Source organism: Myxine glutinosa, chromosome 12 (genome assembly GCF_964187855.1).
Source record: "Myxine glutinosa chromosome 12, kmMyxGlut1.1, whole genome shotgun sequence".
NCBI lineage: Eukaryota > Metazoa > Chordata > Myxini > Myxiniformes > Myxinidae > Myxine > Myxine glutinosa.
The window spans coordinates 21679840-21707392 of NC_136272.1; the positions used below are offsets into that span (position 1 = coordinate 21679840).

The 27553-nt window shown below is 46.6% G+C and overlaps 1 protein-coding gene across 1 annotated transcript; it reads right to left on the minus strand.

Moving 5' to 3' along the window:
- On the minus strand, window positions 1–27553 carry LOC137438130 (alpha-soluble NSF attachment protein). The gene is made up of 11 exons (XM_068133097.2): window positions 27276–27553; window positions 23731–23813; window positions 22976–23092; window positions 22850–22896; window positions 21289–21366; window positions 16110–16165; window positions 12190–12274; window positions 4524–4628; window positions 4093–4161; window positions 1982–2032; window positions 1–975 (listed from the first exon to the last, which is right to left on the minus strand). The coding sequence occupies exons 1-11, from the start codon at window positions 27371–27373 to the stop codon at window positions 877–879; spliced, it is 888 nt and encodes a 295-aa protein (XP_067989198.2). The 5' UTR covers window positions 27374–27553; the 3' UTR covers window positions 1–876.

Here is a 27553-nt window from a genome sequence, read left to right on the forward strand (position 1 = left end):
TTAGGATTACATCTCGATTTATGCATAATTTTGATTACAACACAAAATATTCCAAGCACGTATTCAGCGAAAGGAAATTTAAAGTTGCGCATGATGAGAGAGAGACACAGGAGAGACACAGAAGAGACAGAGAGCAAGACAGAGAGCGAGACAGACAGAGGAGAGACGGCGAGAGCGCGATTACACTGAGCTTGATGTCCAACTCGCACATGCGACCAGGAAAGCGGAAACACGATGCTAACAAGCTTTAGTCAGGGAGAGGTCAAGTAGGTTATTGGTCTTATCCAAGAGTCTGCAAAGGCAACGCTCCACTTTCACGATTGACATGTTACACACATTGCTGTTTATGCCACGATGATGCATTACTTGCTCGGCAACAACAGCTAGGTTTGTGTTTTGTGCAAAACTATAAACATGCAATGTTATTCTACTTCCCCCTACCCGACCCCCCTCTCCCATCACCACCCCCTCGCCCCCTCACATGAACAAACAGGCTGCTTTTGGCGACAATGTCCAACAGGAAATCCAGATTGATACATCGGTCAATATACTGGTGAATTATCAGTCTCCAGGCATTGCGCTAGGCCGTTACAACTCCTGGAACCGAATTGCCTCCAACACTTATATTCTGCGATGTCCATGGCAAACACAAATAGTCCAACAACCAAAGCTATCCGCATCCCAATTTCAAATGTTCCACCCCAGCCTCGTACCCTCTCTCCCCTTCGCCAGGTACGAGTACAATGGAGCACGGGTGTAGGTATGACCGACGAACATGAAATCAAAAACGGCAAAGGGAAACGACAGGTGACTGAAGCCGGGGTTGGCATTCTCGAAACGAGCACAATGGGCCGGCCAAGAGGAATCGGAGGCGGTCTATCGGAGATCCTCGGCACCCTGGATGGTTTTCTTGATGCGCAACAGCATAGTTGTGAGCCACTGGTCCAGCCGCGAGATGGAGTCGTAATCTTTCACCTGATGCAAAGATCACGTTAACTCCAGTGCAAGTCAAAAATAAACAGATTGCTTAACAGAAACACATCGGACAAAATGGATGAAGGGAACAAACTTGCTTAAACTCAAAGAACTAAATAATTCCAAGATTTGCATGAACAATTAACTCATTTCCACCTACGACTCCGTCTTGACCGCGATTGATAAAAAAGAACAAGACGTCATGCGGAGCACGATACTTGCAAAATCCGCCCCCACCCCCAAGGAAAAAAAAATTCCATTGATGCAGCAAATTGTCCATTTCATCAAGATTAAAATTGACAATCTTGATCAAAGCTCGAGTCAACAGGAAGAAAAGTGACGATTTTTCAGCTGAAAAATGATGATTGTGAGGTTGACCTTGGGTTGACCTTTGACCTCAAAAATAGTTTCACTATTTAGTGATAATGTGCAAATGCTGTTCAATTTTCAAGTCAATCGGATGAAAATTGAGGATTTTAAAAACTTGGCCTATGTTGACCTTTTGGCCTATGTTGACCTCAAAAATAGTTGGGGGGGTGAATTCAGTGACCATATATGTAAATCCTCTTACAATTTCAAGTCAATTGGATGAAAATTGAGGATTTTAGAAATTTGGCAAAGTTGACCTTTTGACCCCAAAAACAATTGGCTTCTCAATTGGGACGACCTATACAACTTAGTGAAGTTTCGTGACGATCGGTTTAGAATTGTGACATGTAGGCCGGTGACAAACAAACAGACAGAGAACCACAAATGCAACCGACCAATATACTTGAAAAATCTTCAATTTTGCAAGTAATAAATTGGGTATTTTTTACATTCCCCACGAGGAAATGACATTGAGTAAAGGTACGAGAGTGATGGCAATATGTGCCGTTCACCAAGCACTTGTTACAACGCAAAATGGACGGCACCCTTGGCAAATGTTTTGGGAACAGATCGCACAATGGGAAATGTGGACTGGGCAGGTGAAGTGTCCGAGTGAATCATGGCCTAAAGGACTCACAGCATCAGTGTAGCTTTCCACGTTCTGCTCTTCGTGGGCATCAAGCAGTTTCTGCGAACATGGCGTAATGGCAGCATTTTAGCTCACGGCTGTATTTGACTGCATCTCATTGGGCCATGCAAACTTGGCATGGAATACCCAGCTTGCACGCATGGGTAGCACGAAATCCACTTCGAATTGACAAACACAAAAGTCGTGCAGCATTCTCTAATTAAAGGTATAACTTCAAAAACAGAATAATGATCATATCGAAAGCAACTTTTATTGAACTGTACATTATTATATTTCAAAGAAAATACACTGGAAACCAAAAAACAAATCAAGTGAATTTCTCTGGAATTTGCGTATACTGCACTGTACGAGTAATAACCACACCCACCGGGAACGGAGCATTGTGTCAATACCCCCTCCCTGCTCGACGGCCTGCTTCTTTGTGTGACGGATGGACAGACATCTTCATTTAGTAATACCCGTTCCCTCGGAGTGTAAAAGGTGTCAATGCATTTCATTCTACTCTGTGCATGCTGCTTGTGCTGTCAACAATGGATGGAGGTCCTCAATGCCAAACAGGAAATCAGAGCTGTCTCTCTTGACATATCACGTGCCTTCGATATGGTCTGGCACCCCGCTCTGCTCACAAAGTCTCCTCATATGGTATCCATGGAATTATCCACGCATGGCTTGTGGACTTCCTCGCCGATCGCAGTCAAAGTGTGGCCCTGAACTGCCAAAATCAAGACTCTCTGCTCACCTTCACTCTTTTATTCCTCTTTTTCCCACCTCTGGAACAAACTCCCTCACTCTCTTCAATCCCACTCCTCCCTCCAGGTCTTTAAAACAGCTGTTCACCACCATCTCTTATCTTCCCCCATCCAAAACCTTGATCTTTTCTACCCCCGTTAATAACCCCAGATCCACATTTTTGAAATACCGACTTCTTTCCTCGAAGTCCTAGCAGTGTCCATTTGTTTTATGCCTCTCCCACCCCACCCACCTTCCCATTCCCCCATCCCTCAAGCCCTCTCCCTCCCACAGATCTCCTGATGTCCCTGTTGTCTACTGTGTCCGCTTACACGAGCCTCGATCTTGTTTACAAAAAAAAAAAAAATGCCCACTCCTTGCGGAAAGGTTAGATCACTTGCACTATTTACCGTGTACAGGTGAAAAAGAAAAATCACAAGTCATCTCCTCACTCTCGCTGGGGGTGGGCTTAAGGGGAAATTATTTTGCAGAAATAACGAGAACGGCATTCAGTAGACCGCATACTTCTGCCAGGCTGAACAGTTTACGTTTTGTATTCCACCGATAGGCCGGATCTTCACCAAAATCTAATCAATTTGTGCTGGTCACACACACAACTTGTACACCAAGTTTCGTCCAAATCCGTCCATAAATTTTGGGATATCCTGCTCACAGACAAACAAGTAGACAGACAGACAGGGGTGAAAACATAACCCCTGTCTACCTTACTTGCCAGAGCCAAAATTTAAAAAATGAAAAAAAAAAAAGCAAAAATAAATAAAATATAGAAAAAAAACAAAAAACAAAAGAAAAATAAAACAATACAGCAAAAAGTGTTCTGAATAATTAGGAAACATTGGGTCAAACACTTGTCGGTCTTATGCAGCAGGTGGCTGTGGGATAGCGTCAGTTCTTGCAAGGGTGCATTAGGGGTACTGTTGATGCAGTGCCCCTTTGCAGGTTGGGGCAGGAATTTGTAATTTATTTCGGGTGCTGGTGCTTACTTGCCGATACTATTTGTCAAAAGACACCATGGGATCTTTACGGCCACCAAATGTAACACGAGCAAACGGGACAAACAATTCAACATCTATCCAAGAGACCGCGAATGTATCGATGCCTCGCCTGCCTGTGAAACACCAGGATGAGAGTTTATAGTTGGGTCAGTAATGAAACCCAGACTAGACAGCTCAAAGGTAAGTGTATTACTACTGCACCATCGGACAATAATTATACGACCTGTAGGTCCAACTGGTGATACTCATGTCCCAATTTGCATACGATACCATACAAGAGCAATGGCCGCAGCACATCCCCCATGCAACAACAACAACCATTATGATCAGATCAATGGAGTGTGTACACCTTACCTTCAGAAGCTTGCATTCCCTTGAATCAGAAAAAGCTGGAAACATTTCCTCGTACTTCTCCATCGCCAACTAAGCCATTTACAAAACAAACAAACATGGAATAGCATGCATGCCATGTTAAAAGGAAAAGCATACAAGCCACAGATACAAGAAAGAGCTAGCACAACTACTTGGAAATCTTTTAAAAGTATCAAACTTCACGAACCAATAACAGAATGGTTCATAAACCAATATCTTGGTCAAAATTTATCTTCTTTCTCCAAGATGTGAGCGTTCCTCAAAAATGCTGCAAAACCGACGTCTCCTTCCATGTTCGAGAAACGATCTTCACGGGTTCATCGGCCAAATGCCAAATCAAGAGCATCGTGTCCTGTTCAAAAACTATTCAGTCGTACGGTCCATAGGTACAAACAGCAGAAGGAAATGCTCACCTTGGCGTTCAGCATATCGACGCAGAAGTGACACAGAGCTGCCTTGAACAGGTATTCCTTGGTGCTGTACTTCAGCAAGGTGTTATCCATGGCGTTTGAAGCAACCTGCAGTACGAGGGTACAAAAACAAACCGTTATCGTTGGAAGACTATACCGTTCGATTCTGATCATATAACGAGGTACGAGGAAATCCGTCTTCGGGTTGGGGGAGAATTTGACATTATACTAAGGTAGAAGTAAGAAAGAAACTCATTATGCAAGAAAACCACAATGTTTCTTACAATGTAAATTTTTTTATGCTTATTACAAGGGTGGTTGTTGTGAAAGTTAATCTTGTTAACAGCTGTTGGTGAAGGCAACACAACTATTAAATGTTACACCAGCAAGGGGTTAAATATATTCAAAACGATGACAGTTCGGTCTTGAAGCTAAAAGCTAGACCACAGAACAGATCAGGAAGTAACAGAACAAAAGGAACAGCAGAAAGATTTGGAGGGAGGTACGAGGGATGGGGGGAAGGAACACCAAGAGTAGGGCCAGGGAACAAAATAGACAGACTGACAAACAAGGGATGAGAGCAAGGGTGAAGGGTATGGGAGAACGCAAGGGGTGAACAAGATGGATACAGAAATACTCTAAGGAAGGAAAAGTTGGAAATTTGGAAGGTGGTAGGGAGGATGATGGGGGTAGAAAAGATCAGCTTTTTGGATGGGGGATGATCTGAGAATGGTGGTGGGCAGCTGTCTTGAAAGACTTGGAGGAGATAATGAAATGACGAGGATGTGGAAGTTGATTTCACATGGGGAGAAAAAGAGGAACAAATGAGTGGAGGTGAACGGTGATCCTAGATTTAAGTATGTTTACCAGAAGAGGGTTGATGGTAGACCATGTGAGTCCTGCAGACAACTAGAGGGGCCAAAGCATGGAGAGGGAAGAGGGTGCAAGACGAGAAAGGACACGGCAGAAGACAGAGACCACTAATGTGCGATGGCGAAGGGATAGACACAGTTTCATCACTGAAGATCCCAATGATCTTGAAGACCTTGGTTTCCACAGCGTCAAGCTGAGCAATATATGAGTCAGGAGCCCCAGCCCAGAGGGGAGAGCAGTACTCCATCAAGCTGAGAAAGATGTGAGGCAGGAGTTCCAGCCCAGAGGGGAGAGCAGTACTACATCAAGCTGAGAAAGATGTGAGGCAGGGGTTCCAGCCCAGAGGGGAGAGCAGTCCAACATCAAGCTGAGAAAGATGTGAGGCAGGGGTTCCAGCCCAGAGGGGAGAGCAGTCAAACATCAAGCTGAGAAAGATGTGAGACAGGAGTTCCAGCCCAGAGGGGAGAGCAGTAATACATCAAGCTGAGAAAGATGCAAGGCAGGAGCTCCAACCCAGAGGGGAAAGTAGTGTTACGTGGTCCCCTCGGTGAATACCTGGTCTCGGTGACCCCCGGACCGTGAGAGGAACTTCGCCAGAAAGCTGTATTATATATGCGCTTTCGCCACGCAATCCACATGAATTTCACCCAAGAGACAACTGATGTTCAAGGATATATTTCCAATGGTAATGATACCATACAATTTCAATGACACAACCACGGAGATTTTCCCCGAGCAATCAACAATACACAACCATCAACAATTCTCAATCCGCAATCAATCCCCTATGATTAAGATGGCCATCTTATGTGTGTCCCGGTGAGTACTCACAACCCCCTTTTGGTCTCGGTCCCGCACAATGTCTCTGGGCCCCTCCTGACCAAGATGATGGTCGGCGTAGCCGCACTCGGGCGGTTGAACGAACCCCGGGTGGACGTGTTTCCACCGGGCAGGTATCGTACCGCTACCAGGCACCCCGGCTGCAGCCCCTCGTGGCCACGCGAAGCGGGTACGGGAAAGCAAGCCAAACCCCACGCCGCTTGCAAGGCGTTAGGCCCCAACGGGCGACCCGTACGCGTCTGTTTTGACGGTGTCGCGAACGGCGCCAAACGCTGGGTCGGTGCACGGCCACACGACAGTTTGACGTCCACCGGGCAGTTATCCGTCCCGGTAACTCCTCTCGCCAGACAGGCTCGGGAACGCCGCTTTTCCACACGGCTCAATCAATCCCCCCTTTCGTCGGAGCGGGGCGAGGAAGAAGAAGAATACCCGTCCTTTTTCCTCGTGTCTTTTCCTCTTTCGTTTCCGGTCACTTCCGTTTCCGGCCACTATTTCAGAAGGGCTCCTGACCCTCCAACCACAACAACCCTTAATATACTACACACGGATAAGCAAAGACCTGACTGGGAATTCACATACATTCACATAAATATGTAACACTCCCCCCCTTCAAGAAAGAAAGTTTGAACCCAGCGAAAACTTTCTTTGCCGGCCAATTTGGAGAAACAAACCAGATAACTCAACCCCCCCACATTATCAGTTCCCCCCGGGCACAGTTATCACTTAAAAATAAAGCAACCAAAATTTCACCACAACCCCTCCAGATTACTCCCTCTGGACTAAGCACCAGCAACGACATTGTCCCTGCCAAATCAAACTCCATCTCATGACCCTCTGACTTTGACCGTCAGTTTCTTGTGAATGAAGGTTCAGGGGTTGATCAAAGATCCAAAGTTAAGCCACTCGATAGCACTTTTTCCGGGAGGCCAAGCCGAGTATTCACTACATGGATGCCTTTAGGAACGTGGAGTTCACGGTTAGTCCGTGCAGGAAAGTTCTCTACATGGGCGCCTTGAGGAACGTGGAGTTCACGGTTAGTCCGTGCATGAAAGTTCACTACATGGACGCCTTTAGGAACGGCGTTCACGGTTAATCCGTGTAGGAATCTTGGCTCGGCGGCTCCGCCGCATTCAGTGCTTCAACTTCTCAGAACTTCCCTAATAATTATGGTGGGACCGCTTGTCCCTGTAGTCCCATGAATAGCGGTCTCCTTCTCGGCCACTACTTTGACAATCCTTCCTTCGGGAGCTGCCGTAACTCAGGGAGCCTCCATAATAATATTGATTGCGGCCACCACCAAAACGACCGCCCAGTTGTCCTCTCCTGTAGACCTCTCGACGCCTACGAAATGCCTTCCCTACTGTAATGGTCCGACCCTCCAAATCCTTGCCATTCCAATTCTTCTCTGCCTCTCTGGCGTCTTTTGTGCTTGCAAACGTGACAAAGCCGAACCCTCTTGACTGTTGCGTTTCCCTGTCTCTTACCAACCGCACTTCCACCAGCGGCCCATATCTGTTGAAGACAGAGGTCAGAACTTCTTCCTCTGTTTTGAAGTTCAGTCCCCCTACAAATAACTTGGCACTTTTGTCGCCATCCCGAGCTGGTGTGGTGTTATTTTCCCTGCTGGGCTCTTTACCAACCCTCAGGTTACCATAAACTTGACCCCCGGCCAAATCATTCCCGATAACCACAGATACACCCTCTACAGGAAGCGTGGCTTGTAAACCGACGGTGACCGGTCCTGACACCAAATCGGACTCCAAATGGATGACATGAAGTGGAGCACTAACACCGCCCCCGATCCCCTGTAAACGAACACTATCCCCCGTTGCCGTCTCCTCGGACCATGGCAAAATGCCTTCAAGCATTAAAGATTGATGTGCCCCTGTGTCCCTCAATATCCTAACCGGTCTCCGGTTAGTCGAGGCTCCATCCCGTGACACAAACCCCTCTGAAATAAATGGTTGGTAACCCTTTTGATGGCGATTTCTCACAATGGCCATTGCATTTGGAGTCGTAATAGTCGGACTCCGCTCTGGGCCTTCCCTTTTTATGCGGTAACAACTGGACATCAAGTGTCCAGGTTTCTTGCAAAAAGCGCAAGTAGGCCCGGAGGAAAAACTCGTGGTCTGCCTCGGGCCCCCCGAACTATAAGTTTGTCTTGGGCCCGCATCCCTCTGATTTCGAACAGGTGGGGTATCCGCGTTGTCCCCATAATCCTCTCGAGGCCGCCGCCATGTATGGTCGTTCTCCGCACCTGCTGTTCCCCACCTCCCCTGCGGAGATCTAGGCGAGGAGTTAGGTTCGTGGACCCCTATTCGGTGGGTTAAGGCATAATCATCTGCCATGGTGGCTGCGTCCCACAACTTTGGTACTTTCTTTTCCTGCAGGTACACTTTGATGTCCTCGTGGACACACTGCTGGAATTCCTCCACCAGGATCAAGTCCCGCAATGTTTCGAAGTCTTTCCCGACTCCTTTTGACTCACACCACCGATCAAACATGTTTTCTTTCACTCTGGCAAACTCCACATGGGTCTCACTCTCCCTCTTCCTGGCATTCCTGAATTTTTGCCTGTAAGCTTCCGGAACCAACTCATACGCTTTGAGGATGTGCGTCTTCAGTACCTCATAATCTGCACATTGGTCCATTGGTAGCGCCGAATAAATTTCCTGAGCTTTCCCCACCAGCACACTTTGCACGAGTATGGTCCAGGCCTCCTCCGGCCAGTTTAATTGTCGAGCCACTTTCTCAAAGTGTGGAAAAAATTTCGCGACTTCTTTTTCACTGAACGGTGGAACCAGCCTCACATGTCTGCCCACATCCCAGGTTTTCTGGTTAGGTGTCGACCCCGTCAGCAAGGGTGGTGCCTCTCCCCGTTCTCTCATTAACTCCAGCTCCTTGAATTTGATTTCTTGCTGAAGCTCCATGTCACGTTCCTTTAATTCCCTTTCCGCTTTTCTCTCCTCTGCTTCGAGGTCCCTTGCAGCTCTCCTCTCCTCTGCTTTTCTCCCTTCTAACCTTTCCTGGAGTTCTCGTTCCACTCTCCTTTCCTCTGCTTGTTTCTCTTCTCTCCTCGCTTCTGCTTTCCTTTCTTCTTCTGATCTTTCCTTTTCTGCTTTCCTTTCTTCTTCTGCTAACCTTTCCTGGAGTTCTCGTTCCACTCTCCTTTCCTCTGCTTGTTTCTCTTCTCTCCTCTCTTCTGCTTTCCTTTCTTCTTCTTTTAACCTTTCCTGGAGTTCTCGTTCCACTCTCCTTTCCTCTGCTTGTTTCTCTTCTCTCCTCGCTTCTGCTTTCCTTTCTTCTTCTTTTAACCTTTCCTGGAGTTCTCGTTCCACTCTCCTTTCCTCTGCTTGCTTCTCTTCTCTCCTCTCTTCTGCTTTCCTTTCCTCTTCTGATCTTTCCTTTTCTGCTTTCCTTTCTTCTTCTGCTCTTTCCTTTTCTGCTTTCCTTTCTTCTTCTTTAATCCGTTCCTGGCTCCGTAATTGCAACTCCAGTTTCCGGAGCTCAACATCTTCTGGTTCTTCGGGTAGCCACTCCCAGGCTAACTCGTCCCATGTTCCTAATCCCACCATAGATTGTATCACCGTGGCCTGCAACTCTGCCTTCCTCAAATTAGTTCGGACCTCCAAGTTAAAATGTTTGGCCAATTTCAAGAGGTCCGACTTTAGCAACGCTCGGAACTGTGCCTCACTCGGGGTTACCACAAAGTTCTGTGCCACAAACGCCATGGTGCCTATCGTTAACACCTGTTAACCTTCACCCAAGACTTTACCCCAATTTCTCAATTTTTTTTTACCAATTAATAATTAATTAATAAATTTTAATTAATAAAAAATTATTATTTTATTATGTTATACAATTTTAAATCCCGGACGTAGACCCAATTGCGAAACCGCAAATCGTAATTTGGACGAGCCCCCAATTCTGTTACGTGGTCCCCTCGGTGAATACCTGGTCTCGGTGACCCCCGGACCGTGAGAGGAACTTCGCCAGAAAGCTGTATTATATATGCGCTTTCGCCACGCAATCCACATGAATTTCACCCAAGAGACAACTGATGTTCAAGGATATATTTCCAATGGTAATGATACCATACAATTTCAATGACACAACCACGGAGATTTTCCCCGAGCAATCAACAATACACAACCATCAACAATTCTCAATCCGCAATCAATCCCCTATGATTAAGATGGCCATCTTATATATGTGTGTCCCGGTGAGTACTCACAACCCCCTTTTGGTCTCGGTCCCGCACAATGTCTCTGGGCCCCTCCTGACCAAGATGATGGTCGGCGTAGCCGCACTCGGGCGGTTGAACGAACCCCGGGTGGACGTGTTTCCACCGGGCAGGTATCGTACCGCTACCAGGCACCCCGGCTGCAGCCCCTCGTGGCCACGCGAAGCGGGTACGGGAAAGCAAGCCAAACCCCACGCCGCTTGCAAGGCGTGTTAGGCCCCAACGGGCGACCCGTACGCGTCTGTTTTGACGGTGTCGCGAACGGCGCCAAACGCTGGGTCGGTGCACGGCCACACGACAGTTTGACGTCCACCGGGCAGGTATCCGTCCCGGTAACTCCTCTCGCCAGACAGGCTCGGGAACGCCGCTTTTCCACACGGCTCAATCAATCCCCCCTTTCGTCGGAGCGGGGCGAGGAAGAAGAAGAATACCCGTCCTTTTTCCTCGTGTCTTTTCCTCTTTCGTTTCCGGTCACTTCCGTTTCCGGCCACTATTTCAGAAGGGCTCCTGACCCTCCAACCACAACAACCCTTAATATACTACACACGGATAAGCAAAGACCTGACTGGGAATTCACATACATTCACATAAATATGTAACAGTAGCACTTCATCAAGCTGTGGATGAAGACCTTGTAGGTGCATAATTGTTTAGATGTGCCAAGGAAGGACTGAGTTTGCATGCCGGGTGATGCCTAGTCAGCAGCTGGCTTTGGAGGCCAACCCTGAAACCATGCACACCTCGAGAACGGGGGAAAAAAAGAATTTGACAAAACAATGCAATATTAATGAGAGGATGGAAATGACGAGCGTATTGGTGGTGTAGTTGTGTAAAGTGTTGTTGCATTGATCTCGCCGGCGTTTGTCTCTTACGTCTGCTCTGGCGGGGAAATTCCCACACCCTACGGAGGAGCAATTACCTATCCAGAATCAATTGAAGCTGTATAAACGTTCACAATTTGTTGTGAGCATCCCAGCATTCTGTCATCACCACAGAAATTGTACTCCAGCTTTTGGGTTTCTTACATAAGCGGTATTGTTCAACAGGGACAAAACGACTTGCATATAAATTGGCGACATACAAGACAGGATAAATGTTTTGAAAACAGTATCTCAAGGCAATGAGGGAAGGAAGCCATTTTGTTCCTTGGTTATTTAATTATAAAATAGCAGAAGCCCATGGTAAAATACAGTATTATGATATAAAAGGAAGCTTTTATTCTTGCGTTAGTTGAAAGAGCTCGAAATGGGAGGTTATATATTTCTTCACAGGAAATAAATTTTTTTGTTTGGGAGTGATGAAGGCAGTTGTCTGTAGCCTATACACCACTTGGGTTCAATTTTTTGTCTAATTGAAACAAAAATGATAATTTTCCCAGAGGTTTGCATTAATTTGAAGCAACTTTTACATAATAATTATTTTCTCTGTGTTTCAGTGTGGGACAGACAAACAGCATTAGCCTATATATTATATACAGTCTATTTGTTGTACATTCTCCATAAACCATAGTTCAGATGCAATATTCTCACTGGTTTTGGGTTGACCTAAACCTACCTCCCCTCTCGTTCTTTGTACCAAAAACAACCCTGAACATTTTCTTTTTAACACAATTATACTTTGCCTATCTTGGAATAAATACACAATGTCCAAAATCTGTCCAGTCGCGTTTTATATTCTCCGGTGGAAGGTGCAGCGCTGTTCAAGCAAGCCTACCTGCTCATATATCTCGATCGCCTTCTGGTACTGCTCCAGTTGTGCTGCATATGCGGCCACTTTCAACAGACACTTGTTCGCAGAGCTGGTGGAACAGGTACAAAATGGTCTGCGTTCTCGGTGCAATGTTAAGCTTCCTGGGTAGGAAAAACCATCAACATGCGTGCAGAATAGACGGGATCAAAAGTACTAATGAAAGGTTATATAGTCTTACCAGTGGTGAAGATGGAACAATGACCGAGCTGCAGCGTTTGACCACCGGCTTAAAGTGCAGTTCTCAATGTTGGTCCACACAAGCTCTTTACAGAATGTCCGTGCTGCCAAGTCAGTTTATTGGCAAGGATTATATGAGGTGGTTTGCCGTTGCCTTCCCAGTAGGGGCAGGAAATTTGGAATTTGTGCATGGCGCCGGCGATAGTTTGCCGACACTTCGCGAAGGACACCGTGGGATCTTTAACATCCACCAACTAATGTTGGCAGACGGGATTCCAAGTTTAACGTCCATCCGAGGGACGGCACACACATTCACGAATCACCTTGCCTGTGAAACACCCTGATGGCAGTTTATAGCTGGGTTGGTATTCAAACCCAGGCTAGACAGCTTATAGGCGAGTGTTGGTTCCTCAAGGGTAGGCCATCATGCCAGCCCTCAAAGTAATATAGATATGATAATTATGTGCAAGCAGATTTGCTTCATGCTTCAATAGGTCAGGGCAGATGCACACTTGTAACAAGTGCAGCTGGTAGTGCACTACTACTATGACGTCGCCATCATGCGATGGATGGACTATCCGACAATGGCGAACCTCTTATTGACTCGGTCAGAATTGAACACATCGCGGGCATGTCCAACTCTTGGCCAACCCAAGCGGTTACCAACCAAACCTAATCAACAGGGAGCCAGTAGGGTTGGAAACAGGGTGCCCAGAATTAGTCGGAAATTGTTGCAAACCACCGTTGTGGTCACCATTTGCAGAAATTAACATTGCAGAAGCAGAAGCATTTGCAGAATAAGAGTGCAGAAGCAGATAGTGGAAATTATCGGTTGTGAAATTACCTTTTGACATTGCCAAATAACACAGAGAGCAAGCAGGTCCAAACAACAACAACACAACATGCATTTTAAAGGCCATTTTCCCTGCTAGAGCAGGGGTTAGCCTTGCGGTCCCCATGACAATCTTCTCCATTTTGCCCTATTTTCTGCATCTCTCCTTGTTAACCCCCTTGCCCGCATTTCTTCTTCCACCATCTTTAGCCAAGTCTTTCTCGGTCTTCCCTGTCTTCTACTTCCTTCTACATTCATTTCCATCACTCTTCTCAACCAGTCACTTTCATCCTTCCTCAACACATGACCAAACCATCTCAACCTGTTCCTCTTCACAGCATCAATCACAGGCTCTATTCCCATCATCTTTCGCAATTCATCATTTGTCTTCCTCTCTCTCAACGATACTCTGCACATCCGTCGAACCATTCGCATTTCCACCCTTTCCAACCTTCGTTGCTGCTCTACGTTCATTACCCATGTCTCGCTCCCATAAATCATAACACTTCTCACACATGCAGCATACACCTTTCCCTTCAGCTTCAACGACACTCCCCTCATCATCAGCACGCCACTCAATTCCCGAAACTTCTTCCATGCACATCTCACTCGAGCAACCGTTGCCGAGTCTGATCCACCTTCTCCAATCAGCATGTCTCCGAGGTAGCAAAATGTTTTCACACCTTCCAGCTTCACGCCGTCTCCAAGATCCAACTCAACATTTCCTCCATCTGCAGCTCCCTCTGTGCACACCTTACATTTGAATGTAGCTGCCACACTGGTTAATGACCCTCTCAGACCACTACATTTTTGATGAACCCACTCAGCGCACATTGTACACTGAATGGAGTTCACTCCGACACCCTTCCTACACACAGCACAGGGCCACTTCCCAGTTCTTTCCACCTCACCACATGCTTTACCACTTGCCATCACCTTCGTCTTTCCGATATTCACCTTCAGACCTTTTGTCTCCATACATTCCTTCCACGTGTTCATCTTTTCCTTCAGTCCATCCATGCTTTCCGCAATCAACACCAGATCATCTGCATACAACAACTCCCCCGGTAAACCCTCCTTTAGGTTCCGAGCCAGCACCTCCATCACAGCTACAAATAGTAGTGGACTTAGTACCGACCCCTGATGCACTCCCACCTTCACCTCAAACTCACCACTGTTCCCGTCCTTCGTCCTTACAGCTGTGCGCGCTCTTTTGTACATTGCCATCACTACTCTGATCAACCATTCCTCCACTCCTAACTTCCTCAATGCCCATGTCAATACTTTGCGTGGAACCCGATCGAATGCTTTCTCCAGATCAACAAACCCAAGAAACAACTTCTTCCTCTTCTCCATGTACTTCTCCTGCAACTGCCTCACAATGAAAAGCACATCTGTCGTTCCTCTTCCTGGCATGAATCCAAACTGCATTTCGTCGATCTTCACTTTCTTCCTTATCCTCCTCTCCAACACCCTTTCCAATACCTTCATTCCATGCTCCAATAACTTTATCGCTCGGTACGAGCCACACTCCAGAGGGTCACCTTTCCCCTTGTATAGAGGGACGAGGGTACTCAGTTCCCAATCCACTGGAATGCGGCCTTCTTTCACCACCAGATTACAGATCTCCGTCATTCTCTTCACACCCCAACTTCCTGCTGCCTTCAACATATCTCCCACAACTCCCGTCGGCCCTCCCGCTTTTCTAATCTTCATTGCTTTTATCGCTTCCTCAACTTCCTTCTCAGTTATCTTCTCTGCCGGTCCTAAAACTGGGTTACTCTCTATGTTGCCATCCCATTCATTCTCTGTATTCAACAGCATTTCCATATATCTTTTCCATCTTCCTTTAGTCATCTTCCTTTTCCATCATGTTAGCAAGCAGGTCCAAACATGTGAAGAAAAAGAACCTCCACAATGATTAACTCTAAAGAAGAACCAATCAGATGCATTATCACTCGAATAAGATGCCCATCTTACTTGCAGGTTACTGTGTGCCCCCTCCCTCCTCTTCCTCTTTTGTTGTTAGCTCATTTATATCTTGCTGATTGTATCCGACTGCAGCCCCACTATCACTGTTACATTTTAAAACTTTGCCACCTCGCTCTTCCATGAACCTCAATTTTGCATAACAAAAAGAAAAAAAAACAAAAAGAAAAAAAAAAAAAACTCAATCCGGTCAATCTATTCTTGGGATTTAAGCAAACCATAAGTCTGAACTTGAATAAAAAGAAACTTGCTCTTTAGGCCGAATATCTCGTATCAAACAAGTAGTCGTGCACTATCGAATGCTATTTCCCGATCCAATGTACCATAGCGTCGGTGCTGCCAAAGCAGTTTCTTGGCCTGAATAATGCTAAGCGGTTTGCCATCCCTTTCCCAGCAGTAGTTAGGACAGGAATTTGGAATTTGTCCACGGCATCTGCTATAGCTCACCTACTCTTCACCGATGACACCATGGGATCTTTAACATCGACCATCTAACACCTGCAGATGGGACGCCCCACCCAGTTTAACGTCCATTCAAGGGATTGAATGGCCCAGCCTGTGAAACACCGGGATGACAGTTTAAAGCTGGCTTGGAATTGGAACTGGGGCAAGACAGCTTCGAGGCGAGTGTGCGTACCTCCAGGACATCCGAGCAGGGGCGGAGCTCAGCCCCACAAAGCCTACTTTTACAAAGTTAAAAAAAAAATCATATTTTTAAAACAACTACCCTATACTGTATCCTTTTTACTTCACAAAGAACAGACAAACATATTGAATCAACCTCTTGTTTCACCAATAAGTGCAAAGTTTAAACAGAAGGCAGAGACCATGGCCCAGACACCTGAAAATACAAATGACCTGCCAGGTGCACAAGTACAAGACATACCTGTTGGATTCTTCTCCCTTGTAATAATCTGCAGCTTGTTCGTAGTGTGCGATTGCCTAACACACAAAGAAAATAAATAAAAAGCACAGGAACCTTGTAATGATTCCTCCAAAAATATTACATCAACTCAAAATTGATCATTCCATTAGCAACAATATGAGAAGTAATTCTGCAACAATTACAATCATCCGATACAAAAGGATTGTAAAAGTGTTTTGGGTTATTTTGGAAATGTTATAATAATCTCAGGTAGAACTCCCTCTGTTTCCTCAGCCCTCAGAGTACAACGCCTCACCCTCTCCCTCCATAATTCCAGGATGCACAAGTTCTTCCAATAACCCAGTCCTGATTAAAATTCCAAAACCCAGATTTTTTGTGGGGGGGTTTTTTGTATACCAAGTCGAAGCTCGTGTAAGAGCTAACACATACAACATATAATAAAGAGAGCAGGAGACAAGAGGAGGAGAGAGATGTTAGCACAACAGTAGGGAACAGAGACATCAAGAGATCTGTGGAAGGGAGCAAGCTGAGGTGGGGTACACAGGATAAACAAGATGGACACTACAGGGGCTTTCAGGAAAGAAAACAAGAAATTTGAAGGAGCCGAGTTTGGGGTGTATCAACGGGGGTAGAAAGGATCATGATTTTGGATGGGGGAAGATAAGAGATGGTGGTGAACAGCTGTTTTAAAGACTGAGAAGGAGGAGAGGGATTGAAGAGTGTGTGGTTTATTGTTCCAGAGGAGGGAGTATAAGAGGAATGAAAGAGTGAAGGTGAGCAGAGAGTCTTGATTTTGGCAGTTTAACCATAAGAGGGTTGCTGGAAGATCTTGTGTGTCTGAGGAATATTTTAGGGGCAGAGCACAGACAGAGCAGGGGGAGCTAGGCCGGAGAAGAGTCGGTAGAAGACAAAGACCACCAACCTTCCTGTGGTGTGCGAGTAGTAAAAGGCCCTCAGAAACAGCTTCATCACAGGAGATACCAATCGATTCTGAAAGCTTTGGTTTCTACAGCGTGAAGCCGAGCTATATGTGAGGCAGGCGCACCAGCCCAGAGAGGACAGCAGTACTCCATTGAGCTGCGGATGAAATCTTTGTAAGTGGTGAGGAGCTCAGAAGTGCCCAGAAAGGACTTCGCATGACGGAGGATGCCCAGTCGGTGACTCGCTTTGGAGGGCAGCTTGGAAATGCGGCTTTCCCAGGAAAGATCATGGCAGATAGTGACATCCAAAATCTTCAGCGACAGAACTTCTTCGAAAGGATTGTTGAGGAAGTAAATGTGAGGGTTTCCAGACGTTATTTTCAGAGAGACAAAGTGAGAGTGTAGGATTTGTCAGGATTGAAAGACATGTTCCACTTGACCAGCTTGTGATTTTTTTTCCCACGTCTGCAGAGAGTGTAGAGGTTGGAATCGTCAGCAAAAAGATAGAGGCTTTTCCAGAGAGTCGGAGAGATCATTCATGAAGACCAGAAAAAGCACATGGCCCAGAACACTGCCTTGGAGAACTCCAGCTTCAACAGTAAGGGGAGATGAGAGAATTCGAGTTAGAGCCACACGTTGACTACGACAGCAGAGGAAGTCCAAGAGTCATGCGTGGAGATTTCCATGGATACCATGGGAGGAGAGTTTGGTGAGCAGGGTGGGGTGCCAGACCGTATCAAAGGAACAAGATGATCCAACTTGATGATCGAAAGTAATGATCCGAGATCAAGCCATTGGGGAAGAGGAAGGATGTGATATCAGAAGCTATGCTGGATTCCATGACCTTGCTGATGATTGGGAGCAGGCTGATTGTTCTGTCGTTGCAGGGATCTGTTTTGGCACCTTTTGTGTAAAGCAGTAAAGTTTGCCGATTTCCAAGCAGATGTCAGATGACCTTGAGCAAATAAGAGGGTGAAGAGAACAGAGAGAGGGTGTGATGGAGCAGCAGAGCAGGATTTTAGGACACGTCGGCTGATGCCGTCTGGTCTGGTTGCAGAATCAGTTAAGGTTTAACAGCCACTTGTTTGATGTTTGAGGTCCATACCATTAAGGAAAAGGGAGAGGGGCATCAGGTACAAATGAAGGGAAGGGAAGGGTAAGGTGAGAGAGGAGAGAGAGGAGAGGGGGAGGTAGGGAGAGCTGTTGACAGTGTGTCAGAGATTGCAGAAGAGCTAGGAGAGAGGGCAGGATGAAAAGGAAGACAAAAGGTTAGGTGGTGGGATGAGACACATTGAGGTGTAATGTGAGGAAGGGTGGAAGGAGGAGGTGGAGAGGCAGAGGGAAGTAGAAGATTTGAGGAGGAAGAATAATTTGGAAGAGAGGGAGCGGGGAGGAGGCAGCTTCATGGATGTGTGAGGGAGCAACTTTGAGATGGAGGAGTGAAGGAGGAGATTTGAAGGGAGAGGGATGAGAGGGGAGATTTGAATATGAAGGGGGAGGTGTGAGGGGGGATGTTTTAAAGGGATGGATGAGAGGGGAGATTTGAATTGGAAGGGGGAAGTGTGAGGGGAATATTTGAAGGGGAGGGGTGAGGGGGGAGATTTGAAGGGGAGGGGCTAACGGGGAGATTTGAAAATGAGGAGGAGGGGGAAGGTGGTGATGGAATGGGGTACAAGGGAGTAGAGGAAGGGGACATTGAGTGGGGCACTGGTAAGGGAGAGGGTTGGTAGGATATGGGTAAATAGAAGTAGAGGAAGAACAGACAGGGAAGGGGTTGACACTGAAGAAGGACAAAAGGAATGATTAATAAAACACAAACATCCATTGCAAGCTGGGGTTTTTGAGATTTTCAAGTCAAATATATGTTTGAAAACGTTAGAGGAGTGGTGATATAAAGGTGAGTTAATAGATTGGAGTGAGGAAGAGCTGTAAAAGAGTTTGAATTTTTAGGATAGGAATGATTGAAAGAGTGATTTGCAATCAGCCTTTTGAAAAGGAAGAAGAGTGAACTGTAATAGAAGAGAGAATGCAACACAGGGTGTTGAAACATTTTAAAACTAACTGTGAAGACCGTCTGGGTATTCACCAAAATGAGGGCTGGGAGGACGTAAATTACACAGAGGTTCAAAAAGGAGGAAAGAGAAGAAGCAATGAAACCAGATTGGCAAGCCAAGTGGAGCGCAGCTTGAAGAAACAGAGGTGAATATAAGCACTTGGTTAGTACGGTAGGAGGGATACCTTTTTATTTTTATTTGGAGGCTTGGTGCAAGCAGGTTAGAGTACAAAGATATCGTGAAGGTGTATGGTGAATACTTCACGATCAGAGTGGGGATGGAAAGGTCAAAGAGGCAAGATGGAGGAAGAGGGGAAGGAAGAGACAACATGTGGTCGCAGGGCGGTGTGTGGTGAACAGTGATTTTATTTATTTTTTATTTATTTATATTTAAGACATTAAACATGGGGTTTATAATTGGGAGGAAATTGAGGAAGTAAGAGGGGGATAGTGGTGAAATAAAGGGACTGAAGTACAGAGAAATTACCTTCTGTTCCGTCTCTAAAGCTCCTTGTTGAGCGAGGTGTTTGTAAATTTTATCGGTAAGTTATCCTGTTAAAAGTTTGTATGCTGTTGGTTATTGGTCTATCCTTGTGGGGTCGATGGGTTGCATTCGATTTTGGGATGAGAAGAGTGTGGCCTTCTGTGAACCATTGATCCATTGGCTGTTCCCCATTGATTATTGCTTGAGCATCGTGAGGGTGGAGAGCATACAGTTGCTTTACCCAAAAGCTTGTTAGCTCATTTGGGCCAAGGCCTTTGGCGTTTGCCATCTTTGCAAGTTGTCGTCTTGTCTTTTTTGCATCAATTATTACTGGGGGAGTTTCCTTGAGATGTTGTTTCTTATCTTCCAGGTTTCGGATCCAATCTGCTTCCTTGTGTTCTCTTCAGTCTTCGTATATCCCTTTCCAGAATTTTTCAAGATCTCTTTTTTAGGGGGAGTTGCCACATTTTGTTTCTGTTACCCTAGTTCTCTGTAGAACTTTTTCGGGTAGTTTTCACACTGTTGATTTTGCTTCGTCATGATATATAGATATATGGATATATAGAAATATAGATATATAGAAATGTGACATATACAAAAAGGCTTCTCCGTTGTGACAACCTCTACAACGTGGTGAAGTTTCATGACGATCACTTTTGAATTGTGACCTGTAAGCGAGTGACAGACAGACAAACAAACAAGAAGACGTCATGTGGAGCACGATACTTGCAAAACCCCACCTGGATGAGTGGGGACTTGAGGGGATGTGACTTGCAACCCCCTCCCTCCCCAGAAAAAAAGGTTGCAATTGATCCAGCACATTGACCATTCCATCAAGATTAAAATTGACGATCTTGATCAAAGCTCAGGTCAACAGGATGAAAAGTGACGATTTTTCAGATGAAAATATGATTTTAGAAGTTTGATCATGAGTTAATCTTTGACCTTTTGACCTCAAAAATAGTTGGTTTCCCAATTCAGTGAGGCACTATGCAAATGCTATTCAATCGTCAAGTCAATCGGATGAAAAATGGCGATTTTAGAAATTCGACCTCCAGATGACCTTTGACGGTCGACCTCAAAATCAATAGGCTTCTCAATTGTGATGACCTCTACGATTGGTGAAGTTTTATGACAATCGGTTTAGAATTGTGGTCTGTGTGTGTGTGACAAACAGAATAACAAACGCAACCGACCAATGTACTTGAAAAATCTTCGATTTTGCAACTAATAAAACCAAACTAGAAGCACACAGCAAACTCAGACATCAAAATAAACTGTAGAAACTCGACAAAACTACCGGGAGTGCTTATCTTTGAGGAAAACGGCGGTCTAATGTCGGCATGACCGAGCTCAAGGAACCGGAACCGGAAGGAGGTACATACAGGTTGCCTGTGCACTTGAATTACTTCGATTCCTCTCTTCTCCAGTTTGTGGTTCGTCAAACACCATACCTACACATAATATTTTCTACCCCATGAATCCTACTTAACCCAATCCTGTTGCTTGCAGGTTACTCTGTTTCCTCCCAATCATAAACAAACGGATGGACAGACAGACATATAGATACATGCACACGCAAGCAGACAAATCACGACTGATGACCATATACCAAACAATGGAGCTGCAATGCATTCCACCATGAACAGACTATAAAATCCCAAAACTACACTTTACACTATTGGGGTTTATTGGATGCATGTTCACATTAAATTAATTCACCTTGTCAATGTCGACAAGCTCCGATTCGTAGATTTCGGCGATGGTGATATGGTGCTTCGCCGCAATCGTGAACCGCCCCTGGGATAAGCGAGGAAGGGGTAGGAGAGAAAATAATGAGGAGGGAGTACATCAAAGATAACAAAAGTAAAAGTATACAATAAATCATTCAACTAGAGATTTCATAGATCACATAACCCCACACATTCTTGAGGAAAAAAAAGAAAAAAGAAAAAAAAAAAGACATGGCAGAGACAAAATTTGATTGGTCGTGAAAACGTAAAATGCCTTAATAATTTGTCAAAGTACTGCTGAACGGAAGGTTTATGAAAGTGTCGAAATGGCAATTTGTGTTCTGCAGTGTTCAAGTATATAATTTAATTAAAATCCCTCTTTTCTCCCGCCTCTGGAACAAACTCCATCACTCTCTTCAATCCCAATCCTCCCTCCAGGTCTTTGAAACAGCTGTTCACCACCATCTCTCATATTCCCCCATCCAAAACCTTGATTTTTTCTACCCCCGTTAATTCACCCCAGATCTACTTTTTTGAAATACCGACTTCTTTCCTGGAAGTCGTTGTAGTGTTCATATGTTTAATACTTCTCCCATTCCCTGCCCCTCCCTTCCCACGCCTCCTCCCCCCAAGCCCTCCCCTTCCCACAGATCTCCTGATGTCCCTGCTCTCAAATGCTGTGACTGTGTGCTTCCCCTTCTCTCCGGATCTTGTCTACCGCCACCCTTATTATATGTTTCATGTGTCTGTTTGATTTTTTTTGTGCGATAAATGTTAGTTCTTTCACGAGCCTCGATCCTGTATACAAAAAAAAAGGGGAAAAAAAAAAAATGATTTTAAAGGTCGAGGAAAAATATCAAATATCGACCAAATATCAAATTGTGAGTTAAGAAAACGTTTCCCCATTTTGACCCCTGTGATCTTAAGCCCTACCTCGGGGAATGAACGAGGAGGTAAAACCGCAAAAATCGTTACATATTCCATGCCTCCCTGAGTGTCGATTGTATACACAAAGTTTCATTGAAAAATGTTTTAAAATGTACCCGGATTGAATTTTGGGGTTTTTGACCCCCGCCCCAGCTGGAGGGCCAAAAAAATGCCAGTTGCATCTTGCAAAATGACATTATGGCCATAAATTATATATACAACTACCAAGGCCATATTTTATACACCTATAATTACCATACAACTACCAAGTTTGGCACATTTCTGCCCAACCGGTGAATTTCTCGATAGTAGATAGCGTGACGGAGACAGACAGACAGCGGATTCCAATATCCCCCTCGTTGTTTGAAAAAAAGCATGTGGATAAAAAGTATCTTCCTCTGTGCGCATGCGCGATCGAGATCGAGACGGGATTCACTACAATTTACCAAATTTAGGTTTGTTTTCCGATTCATGTACCGACTCGTGTTCAAAATATAACATGCAATTGAAATTACGTTTTTCCTCGATCATAAATGTAGACAGACAGACAAAGCGAAGCAATTGGTCGACTTTGCTTTTCGCTTCGCGTGCGCGGGGCAACAACACCATGCTGGTTAACATACCATGTCGGTGTATATTTCGATAGATTTGTTGATGCAGTTGATTGCCTCTGGGGAGACAAAGAGTACAATCACATAAATGAAGGGTTCACGTGGTTACATCGACAAGCGTTACTTCACGTCGATTACCTTGTGGATCCGCCTTTTTGAAAGCATTGCCAGCGTCCACGTAGCTGGTGGCTGCATCGTGTTTATTCTGGAGCTGCAGATGCAACTTCGCTGCTTGGCAGAAAGCATTTCCTGCCGCTAACGGACAGGAAAAGAATAACGATCACGGAACTGCCAACAAGCTTACCTGATCGACGTCACGGTGCACAGCGTATTTAATACAGCAAAGTAAATAAACAGTGAAAGCAGCAGGCCAATGTGGAACAACAGTTTGCACATTCATTCGTGTTAATTTATCAGCCAATCCGATACAGTAGCAGTACTCCCATTTCCCTTCCAAATGAGAAGGTGCACACCACGACTACCACCACCACAACCTCAATTATTGGCACCTCCACGTGGGATGGGCCAGGGAACGTTTTTGGCCCACGTCGTCCGACTGGAAGCGATTTGGACAGTCATTCGTAAATTGTTCAGGGTGCTAGTGACATCTCACCTACTCTTCAAAAAAACAAACAAAAAAAAACAACGCCAACATCCACCACCTAATGCTAGCACACAGGACACCCGGCTTTACGTCCATGCAAGGGGACGGCGCACTTTGTGATGCAAAATGTGAACGGGTCGGGAATCGAACACAGACTAGACAAGTCAAAAGCATGTGTGCTCACCAGCTCCACACCATCCTCGTCAGACAATTTCATTCATATAATACATGCGCCATTTTCGTTCATGTCACCAAAAAAATAATTAAACAACAATGAAGAATCACGTACCGGTCCAATTCTTTGCCATTTTGAACATATTCGCAGCCCTGGAGAACATGTCACATGCATCTTCCACCTTGGATGATCCACCACTTGAAACGACCAAAGAAAACATGTTGATGAGTAAAGCACGTGATATCAGCCACAAGTCAAACACGTGACTGTACATCCTTGATCGGTACAGTGTGGCAAAACTATGTGTGCAGTATGCTGCTTGTACAATGCAAATAGAAATGCACTGTATTCGAAAATATATATGGGACGGTACTGTACAGTATGTGGATTTTACAGTGCAAATAAAAATGCACTGTATTTCAAATAAAAATACACTATTTCAAAATATACAAGTGACGATATTGTACATCCTTGATCAGTACACTGTTGCGAAACCTCGTGTACAGTATACTGCCTGTACAGTGCAGACAAATGCACTGTATTACAAAGTCTATAACAATGTGCATACAATATACAGTAACAGGCATACAGTAAAAACTTGCAATTATAATGGGAGAGCAGTACGATGCCATTAACACATAATTGAAGAAGACGTTAATTTGGGATCCACCTGTTGGTATTCCCATCTGAGAACCCCCTAATCATATGATGCTAGAGAGAAACCAACTTCCTGGATTATAACCTGTGTGTTTGTCCATGGTCTACTGATGTCCTTGTAACTCGTGTGAAAGCACACAGATGTCTACCAACGTCTTTGTCCTCCATTTGCTACATGTACAAGTTCCTCTATCGGACGTATTACAATATGAGGTGGGGGAGGTGTGGGGGGAGTAGCGTAGGTGAGGAGAGGAGGAAGTGAGGGAGGGAGTGAGGAGAGGAGGTGGTGAGGGAGTGAGGAGGGAGGAGGTGAGGGAGTGAGGAGGGAGGAGGTGAGGGAGTGAGGAGGGAGGCGGTGAGGGAGTGAGGAGGGAGGAGGTGAGGGAGTGAGGAGGGAGGAGGTGAGGGAGTGAGGCGGAGGAGGTGAGGGAGTGAGGGGAGGAGGTGAGGGAGTGAGGAGGAGGGGTGATGAGGAGGGGGTGAGGAGGAGGAAGTGAGGAGGAGGAGGTGAGGGAGTGAGGAGGAGGTGAGGAGGTGAGGGGAGATGAGGAGGAGGGGGGGAGGGGGTGAGAAGAGAAGCGAGGAGGGGAGGGGCGAGGAGGGGAGGAGAGAGGCGGTGAGGGGAGAAGCGAGGTCAGGGGAGGGGTGAGGTGAGGCGAGGCGGTGAGGGGAGGAGGTGAGTGGAGGATGAGAGGAGTGGAGATGAGGAGGTGAGGAGGTGAGGAGGGGTATGAGATGAGGAGGAGTAGAGATGAGGAGGGGTAGAGATGAGGGGTAGAGATGAGGGGTAGAGATGAGGGGTAGAGATGAGGGGTAGAGATGAGGGGTAGAGATGAGGGGTAGAGATGAGGGGTAGAGATGAAGGGTAGAGATGAAGGGTAGAGATGAGGGGTAGAGATGAGGGGTAGAGATGAGGGGTAGAGATGAGGGGTAGAGATGAGGGGTAGAGATGAGGAGGGGTAGAGATGAGGCGGGGTAGAGATGAGGAGGGGTAGCGATGAGGCGGGGTAGAGATGAGGCGGGGTAGAGATGAGGCGGGGTAGAGATGAGGCGGGGTAGAGATGAGGAGGGGTAGAGATGAGGCGGGGTAGAGATGAGGAGGGGTAGAGATTAGAAGGGGTAGAGATTAGGAGGGGTAGAGATGAGGAGGGGTAGAGATGAGGAGGGGTAGGGATGAGGAGGGGTAGATATGAGGAGGGGTAGAGATGAGGAGGGGTAGCGATGAGGCGGGGTAGAGATGAGGAGGGGTAGCGATGAGGCGGGGTAGAGATGAGGCGGGGTAGAGATGAGGCGGGTAGAGATGAGGCGGGGTAGAGATGAGGAGGGGTAGAGATGAGGAGGGGTAGAGATGAGGAGGGTAGAGATGAGGAGGGTAGAGATGAGGAGGGTAGAGATGAGGATGGTAGAGATGAGGATGGTAGAGATGAGGGGTGGTAGCGATGAGTGTAGAGATGAGTGTAGGATTAGGGGAGTCGAGATTAGGGGAGTCGAGATGAGGTGGGTCGAGATGAGGAGGGCGAGATGAGGGGGTCGAGATGAGGAGGTCCAGATGAGGGGGTCCAGATGAGGGGGTCCAGATGAGGGGGTCCAGATGAGAGGGTCCAGATGAGAGGGTCCAGATGAGAGGGTCCAGATGAGAGGGTCCAGATGAGAGGGTCCAGATGAGAGGGTCCAGATGAGAGGGTCCAGATGAGAGGGTCCAGATGAGGGCGTCCAGATGAGGGGGTCGAGATGAGGAGGTAGAGATGAGGGGGTAGAGATGAGGTAAAGATGAGGGGGTAGAGATGAGGGGGTAGCGATGGGTAGAGATGAGGGGGTAGAGATGAGAGGAGGGTAGAGATGGGAGGAGGAGGCGAGGGGATGAGGAGAGGAGGAAAGGATATGAGGGGGAAAGGAGATGAGGGGAAGAGAAAAAGAGGAGGAAGAGGAGATGAGGGGGAAGATGAGATGAGGGGGAAGAGGAGATGAGGAGGAAGAGGAGATGAGGAAGAGGAGATGAGGAGGAAGAGGAGATGAAGAGGAAGAGGAGATGAAGAGGAAGAGGAGATGAAGAGGAAGAGGAGATGAAGAGGAAGAGGAGATGAGGAGGAAGAGGATGTGAGGAGGAAGAGGGTGTGAGGAGGAAGAGGATGTGAGGAGGAAGAGGATGTGAGGAGGGAAGAGGAGATGAGGGGAGAGGAGATGAGGAGGAGAGGAGATGAGGGGGAGAGGAGATGAGGGGGAGAGGCGATGAGGGGGAGAGACCATGAGGGGGAGAGATGAGGAGGAGAGGAGATGAGATGAGGAGGAGAGGAGATGAGGGGGAGAGGAGATGAGGGGGAGAGGAGATGAGGGGGAGAGGAGATGAGGGGGAGAGGAGATGAGGGGGAGAGGAGATGAGGGGGAGAGGAGATGAGGAGAGGAGATGAGGAGAGGAGATGAGGCGGAGAGGAGATGAGATGAGGCGGAGAGGAGATGAGGGGGAGAGGAGATGAGGGGGAGAGGAGATGAGGGGGAGAGGCGATGAGGGGGAGAGGCGATGAGGGGGAGAGGCGATGAGGGGAGAGGAGATGAGGGGAGAGGAGATGAGGGGAGAGGAGATGAGGGGGAGAGGAGATGAGGGGGAGAGGAGATGAGGGGGAGAGGAGATGAGGGGGAGAGGAGATGAGGGTAGAGGAGATGAGGGGGAGAGGAGATGAGGGGGAGAGGCGTGAGGTGGATGTGAGGAGAGAGGAGTGAGGAGTGAGGTGAATGTGGGGGGGGGGGGGGAGGGAGGTGGGTGAGGGGTGAGGAGTGATTAAATAAAACCAATAATACAATCATAATGTTAATGGCGATTGGATGGATTAATCATCGTCAAAAGTGTCGCTCGGTTCCCGATTCACACGACGCCAATGAGACGACAGGGACAGAACAGTACAGACAGTGAATGAGCCAAACAATATGCAGCTGGTACCGTGGTAGTGGTACAGGCCGAATCAATAATAATTCTACAAAACGAGACGTGTACGATTTTTCCCCACCCGAATAGAGCGCCCATGAAGGATTTGGATGAAGAAAGCCTCTTCTCGGCGTCCGCCACCAACTGCATGGCCTCTTTCTCCTTCCCGCTGTTGTCCATGGTCGGGTGTGTTGGAGAAGAACGACGATTCCGTGGAACTAACGGGTCTTTTGACTCTGTCTCAGGTTTGGCTGTCACAGGCCGGGAAATAAAAAATAAAATAAACACCCTTCAGCAATCAAAAACGCAGCCGTAATACGTATGACGTCACCACGCCTGCCATATGACGTGACCGCGCCC

Excerpts from the sequence above, each read along its gene's own strand:
- LOC137438130 (XM_068133097.2), bottom strand. The coding sequence starts at position 27,373 with ATGGACAACAGCGGGAAGGAGAAAGAGGCCATGCAGTTGGTGGCGGAC. Across the intron at positions 23,814-27,275 it reads TTCATGGGCGCTCTATTCGG|TGGTGGATCATCCAAGGTGG; the intron begins GTGGGGAAAAAT and ends GGTCGTTTCAAG. Across the intron at positions 4,629-12,189 it reads CGATCGAGATATATGAGCAG|GTTGCTTCAAACGCCATGGA; the intron begins GTAGGCTTGCTT and ends CTCGTACTGCAG.